We start from the raw sequence: 6524 nt of genomic DNA, 5'->3' as shown, positions 1-6524 counted from the left end.
GAACTTGGACCAAGTTCTAGCACCGTGGATATTGGCCTTTATGCACGCTCGTACATTTTGCAAGTTACAAATCGAATTACGCGCCACGATCAGCGGATGAAAAGTTTGAGAATCACTGGCCTCACGTGAGTAACGAAAGGAAAATGAGAGACGCGTGTGTGCGTTTGAATTTGAAAACATCAACTGTCTGTTAAAATTGGTTAGTAATGTCGTGGATTGTTCTGAATTATTCGAATGGAAAGCGCAGATTTTTGAAACTCGCGAACCGACGCTTGTGTCACTGCGCTATTGTCAGCTTCTTTTCCTGCTTCCAGGTTTCCGAAGTAAAACCGTTTCCCCCGCGAGTTCCGTTGTCAAGAGAAGACATAACCTCCGAGCGTTCCGATGGCCAACAATTCTGTGGTATGTATTCGTGCCAGCGGCATGAAAGATTCGAAGGACGTTTCCGTTGTCAGTCCGAAGATTATCGTAGTTTTCTACAGCGGTGCTCGCAACGCTCTTACGAATTATTTTTGCCGTAGACCACATTTAAGAATCTGCAAATAGACGAACGACTCAGGAAACTGGAACGCTCCTTGAAACTGGTCGCATTGCGACAGGAAAGCGGCAAGAGTACGCACGACGGGAAGACACCGTCCGTGACAACCTGGCCCAGCATCTCCAGCATTAATGCAGACACTTTGGATTCCAGCTGTGCCACCCCGGCGCACCAGAGTTCGTTTGTCAAGAGCGAGGTCTTGGGCTACAGCAGCAACCTGAGAAACGTGCTGTTGAAGAAGAACAGCCGTAATCAAGAAGCGATGACTACGTCCAGTGTTAAGCAATGGCACGGTCAGCAAAACAATTGCGTCGACCGGGGTCTTATGCCACCCCCAGCGAATGGTGTGGTTTGTCGCATCTCTAGGGAGTCACCGGGCTCAGCTTGTGCGTTGCCCACTTACGAAATGGCGTCGACCGCGCCTAACAGATTCGTGGAGCCTTCCAAGGCGAACGCGTTATCCTCGAAGAGTGCTCCTAGCTGGATATCCACCAATACGAATGCTGACGGGGAGTATTTCAATGTCTCTGCGTCGATTCCTACCAATTGTCAGGTGATTGGCAGGGTGTTTTCAAATTGGAGAGTTACGTTGAACAACCAACACGAGTTAGTAATTAGAGGGACGCTTGAATGGTGAGCACAGATGCGCTACTCTCGATTAACATCGCTTCAAGTGTTTGTGATCGCTGATTATTTACGATGTCTTTGCAGCGGGAAGTACGCACATAGCAAACCGGTTGTAAGAAGGCACTCTGCGACATGCGTCGAATCCAAATACATGAACAGATATATTCTACGAGGAAATATTGTCGACGAGAGAAATAGTAATGACTTTTGCGCAGATTTTTGTTGTTGAAATTACATAGAGATTACACGAGATAAGGTTTCTAATGTGAGACAGCGGGTTTTCAACGCCTAAACTCAATCGCAAATCTTTTTTCGCAACGATTACACGATCTAATCTAACAATGAATTTTCCCACTGAACAGATTTCGCTCCAAGGGCAATAAATTCATCGGCGGAATCAACCGATGATGCCTATTAATTTAACAGAAACCCCGCTATCTCGTACTAGGATCCTGTCTCTTAACAGGAGACTTTCCTCTACTAATAAATTTAACAATTTATATAGGATTACCGGATTATGTGCGCGGGAAATTTTTCAATGGCTTTCCTGACGATTGGGAAAACGTTTATCAAATATGGAGAGCGTACGTCGACCAAGGATACCCTGTGACGTTTCATTGGCCCACTCGTATTACTGACAGCGACGACGATTTAAAGAGCGAATTGACGGATTTGACTTGTACACTCGCGAGAAAGAACCCAACTATTTCTGCAACGAGAGACTCTTGTAATGGGAATACTAAGACTGGAAATCTAAACAGTACGCATGAAAGGAAGGAGAATTATCAGAACGCCTCCACTCGCAGTTTGCCACATCGTGAAAGAGATACTCGGTCCGCGAAGCCTGTTATTCCTAACTCGGAAAAGGATGCGATTCCCGTCGTGCAAACCAAGAGTACGAGGTCGCCGCGCGACGAGGCTAACAAAGCAAATGTTAGGACGGATACAAATTTACCGTCAAATACTTGGAACGTCACGAAATTGAAGGACTTTCTTCGGGAGGACAAACTGAAAATCATTATCGACAATTTGGAGGACAGGAATTGCTCCGCGAGGTATATCGACAAGATTCTCGAGCTGCTTTATTGCCTGGATTATGCGGTGTCGTACAGAACGAGATCGGAGTGCGGTGACTCGGTGGTTTCCGGGTCATTGATTTCCGAAGGGCCCTCGAAAGCGATATCGCTACAACCGAATTTAGTATGCAATGGCGATCTCGCGGACAGTAACAGATTTGAAAACGACCTGACGAAAGTGAAGAGCTACGGACACTCCACCGATCTGGGATACGGAAGCATAAGAAGTGATTCTCGTGTCATTCAGGTGTCGAACCCAGTGAGCAGTAAACCCTCGGGACACGGTGAGGACTTGGACAAATCAGAGAGCGAGACCTACGCGGGCGTACCCAAGATATCGATCGAACGAGTTTTAAAAGCTCGAGAAACGTCCGGTAAGGTATACAAACGTAACGTGAGAAAGAAAACGATTTATCCGGATGCACCGAAGCACGCATCGAGTCCGCCGCGCGACGAGCCTGTCCACGTTGCGGGTTCAGTTGCTAACAATAAAAATTTACTTTCCGACGAGTCTGGCGTCAGCATCACGGAGGACGAAGTGGAGGCAACGAGCGGCGTGTGGGAGTGTCGCCAGGCAACAGACGTTACTCAAAGAACACAAATGACGTTCTCCAGTCACCGAGAGAGGAATAATTTCGATGTGTACGGGGGAGGCAAATCTAAAGCGCGTGTGCAAAACGTCGAACCGTTCGATGCTTCCGAGGCACAAAGAGCGAACATGAATGTTTTTATAAGGAAACAGGAAGTTCCTTGCAGGGATGTTGAAGCGAGCGGGGGGCGGCAACGGTTTATCGCAGACGTCGACTACACCGTCAATTCTGACATCGACGTTGTGGCCGTGAGCACGAAGTCACAGAAGACCGGCGGGAGTTCGATAACGTCGGGCGCTGAGGCGGACGAAGAGATTAAAATAGTCGAAACGAATGGCGATTCTGTCGAGAAGCGCCTCGCCTCCCCGAAGTCACGTAAAGAGTTCATCGAACAAATGAAAAGTGAGCTTGCGAGGAAGCGACTTAAACCGACTATAGTCAGTTCGGTACCGGTGAATTTAAACGTGAAAATACATGATGCACCCTCGAAGGCCAGACAACCGGACGACACCAAGATAAATGTGAGGAACGGGGATAAGCAGGATGCAAATATTCGGCCGTTGGAAGAAACCGATAAGAAGAAATCTACGTCGATCGCTACGAAGCCTACGACTGACGACTTTCATTCGAAGGCAACAACGGTCGGGACAGTCGCCACAAAACCTGCGATTGATGATTCTCGCTCGAAGACAACGGCGGTCGAAACGGTTAATAAAAAAGAGATTGTCCCGACGGCAAGTAACAAAAAGAAATCGGACGACACGAGTCCCACTAATTCGATGACTGATTCAACAAAGGAGCAATCTAAAAGCAGCAAACTCGGGACTGAGAAGAATCCCAAAGTACTGACCGCGTGGGTGCCGAAAGTAGTGTATTACGCGAAGTCGAAATCTGAATTGGGTTTAACTTTTCAAGGGAAATTACTCAAGTAAGTTATTTTAGATAATATGCTTTATAATCAAACGATTATGTAATAACTATGTAATCATCATATCATAACCGGCTCTACAGCCCCAAGTGGGCCCTGGCCTTCACAACAAATTGCCTCCATCCGAGGCTCATTGTGTGTATTCGCAACAGTGAGTTTTTACGGGGTCGTTAGCCTCTCGCCAACCCTCTTTCCGGAGGACGGATATGTGTGGCAGGGTACTCTCGGTAGTTGCCACTTCTTCAGAGAGAGAGAGAGAGAGGGGGGGGGGGGGGGGTAGCGTCCGAAAAAACCTGCGGTATCCGTGGATTTAAACTCGGATCTTCTCATTCATTTGTTTACTAAGCAGCGCACATTTCTCTGCGCCACGCTCGCCGCACTAGCCACACTAATTTAATTGTGTAATATTTTATATAATTAATAGACGTTAAATTATTTTGTCTATTATAGCGAAGCTGGCCACGTTGTGCACAGGAACTTTACGACGAGTATCGTCGCGAAGCGATTGTCAGCGACGCTAATCAAAACAGTGAATAATGAATTTTATCAGCTCGTTGGATATGTAAACGACAGCAAGCACAGTAAAGTATCCAAAATTATTTTCTGGCATTAATTGAACGTTGAGAAACATTTGTCAATTAAGAATATCGCTTTATTGCACTTAGCTATTCCGAAGGAACTGGTAAAACAATGTCGTAACGGATGTCCTACGAAGATTGAGCAATTTTGTCTGACTTGGAAAAACGTGCACGGTAAGTCTCTTAAAATATGTGTCGCTTTCAATAAATATAATAAATACGTGTTCTATGCGTTACAATCATTTTCGTTTCCTAGATAATGTTGAAATAGTTAAAGAGACATCTCAGGATACAACGATAGAGTCGTTGAATGGACCCGTTAGTTCGAGGGGCCGTCGTATCTTACCTCCGTTATGTTTCTGGGAAGGTGAATAGATTAAAAATCGAAATATAGATAGTTTTTGAGAGAGAGAGACTCTATGTAAATAAATTAAACTATCTTTTTGCTGTTATACAGGTGAGCGTGTAACTGTGAAAGATAACAATTTAATTTATACTCCGGGCAATTCACAGGAATCGTTACTTTTGCTGACTAATAACTCAAAAGAGGTTCAAAAAGATACCAAGGTAAAAGTTATTATAACTTACAAATGTATTGCCTTTATAACGCTTATAATTAATGTATATATTTATTTCTTTGTTAAATGTAGAATACTGAAGAAAGAAAGAAGCAGAAAGTGAATACACCAAAGAAACAGAATGTAAATGAGCAAACAATGACGCTCGAATCGAATAAGACTTCTGGTGCACACAAAAGTCAAGTAAGTTCCTAGAATTCCGCGAAACATAAAAATCAGATTTATGGATTATGTGCATTCTTTTAATTTAAACGATTCTTACCAAAAAGGTTCCAGCTTCCAAAAAGTCACCTAAAACTGCAAATGTAAGGAGGTCCCTCAACAATCGCCGAATAGTACAAAAGTTGTTCTCGAGCGTTGAGTCCAGCGACGAGGAGGAAAAAGTATCTCCGCGAAAGGTAACATGAAAGTTAATCAAAGTGAAAACGAAGTCATTTGTCAAGCGTGAAACTATACTCTATATGTTACCATGCAGCGTGTGCACAATTCTCGGACTAACGAGAATATAGATCCAGAAGCACGGTCTACTATGACATTAAGGAAACGGCCAAAGGTAGAACCAGCCTCGAATAGAATTTCACGTAACACCAGATCAACCAGGTAATGTTTTTTTATTCAATGCATTCTTTTATTTGAACATTACATTTACATTGTGATCCGCATTATTCAGGCAACACGCAGCCTACTGTTCGCCAACAAAGAGACCCGAAAGCGAGAAACTGTTTTATTATTGTAAAAATATTCCACAATCAAAGGACTTTCTATCAGAGAGTGAAATATCATTTGTATAATCTCGAATAGTGATTTCATGCTATTATATTTTTTATATGTATATCGATAGACTTTTGACAAATACGTAAGTTAAAAAAAATAGTTTGCTATATATTTCTTATTATATGTATGTTTTGTTTATAGTTCTCTTTAGATATTAAGGGTGCATTCGAGGAGTTTACTATCAGCGCTATTTAGGTGAAAACGTCGTTCTATGCATGTTGCCTATTATACTATAATACCTTAGCTTTCGATTTTCCCCTCGTTTTACAAATATTAGTCCCAGCTCAAGAAAATGTTTCCAATATTATTTTTCATATTTTGTCAACAAGTAATGGCACTTTTTTACTATGTTGTAATAAATTAAAAATTCATTTCTACAATACCGTAGCTTTTGATTTTCCCCTCGTTTTACAAATATTAGTCCCAGCCCCAAAAAACGTTTCCAATGTTATTTTTCATATTTTATCAAAAAGTAATGGCACTTTCGTATTATGTTGTACCAAAATTAATATTGTAGACCTCGTGATTTTGGTAGATGCAAAAGTTATCAAGTAAAGAGAACGTTATATAGTCTAGAGTCTAGACGAATAAAATATCATTTAACTTTTTTCGACATATAATAGGCAACAGACATAGAACGACGTTTTCACCTAAATAGCGCTGATAGTAAACTCCACGAATGCACCCTTAATATCTAAAGAGAACTATAAATAAAACATACATATAATAAGAAATATATAGCAAACTATTTTTTTTAACTTACGTACTTGTCAAAAGTCTATCGATGTATGTCTATAATTATTATAGACATACATTCGATGCATGTCTATAATTA

General features: G+C 42.3%; 1 protein-coding gene across 2 annotated transcripts in view; it reads left to right on the top strand.

The window, feature by feature from the left end:
• Window positions 1-103: 103 nt before the first annotated feature.
• LOC105559637 overlaps window positions 104-6524 on the top strand; it is an 11278-nt gene continuing 4857 nt past the window's right edge. The window contains exons 1-13 of one of the 2 annotated variants that reach the window (XM_012008075.1): window positions 104-199; window positions 315-402; window positions 522-1171; window positions 1250-1362; window positions 1671-3759; window positions 4210-4340; window positions 4425-4511; window positions 4594-4704; window positions 4795-4904; window positions 4988-5098; window positions 5185-5313; window positions 5391-5515; window positions 5586-6511. In XM_012008075.1, coding sequence (XP_011863465.1) covers window positions 385-402; window positions 522-1171; window positions 1250-1362; window positions 1671-3759; window positions 4210-4340; window positions 4425-4511; window positions 4594-4704; window positions 4795-4904; window positions 4988-5098; window positions 5185-5313; window positions 5391-5515; window positions 5586-5706 — 3795 coding nt within the window. In that variant the 5' untranslated portion in view covers window positions 104-199; window positions 315-384 and the 3' untranslated portion in view covers window positions 5707-6511. Of the gene's footprint in view, window positions 200-314; window positions 403-521; window positions 1172-1249; window positions 1363-1670; window positions 3760-4209; window positions 4341-4424; window positions 4512-4593; window positions 4705-4794; window positions 4905-4987; window positions 5099-5184; window positions 5314-5390; window positions 5516-5585; window positions 6512-6524 lie in introns of those variants that run through there. The other variant, XM_012008076.1, reaches the window with a different exon arrangement.

Source organism: Vollenhovia emeryi, unplaced genomic scaffold, assembly GCF_000949405.1.
Source record: "Vollenhovia emeryi isolate VEMERY1.0 unplaced genomic scaffold, V.emery_V1.0 DF939261.1, whole genome shotgun sequence".
In the NCBI taxonomy this organism is placed as follows: domain Eukaryota; kingdom Metazoa; phylum Arthropoda; class Insecta; order Hymenoptera; family Formicidae; genus Vollenhovia; species Vollenhovia emeryi.
This window is presented reverse-complemented; position numbering and strand designations above follow the sequence as displayed.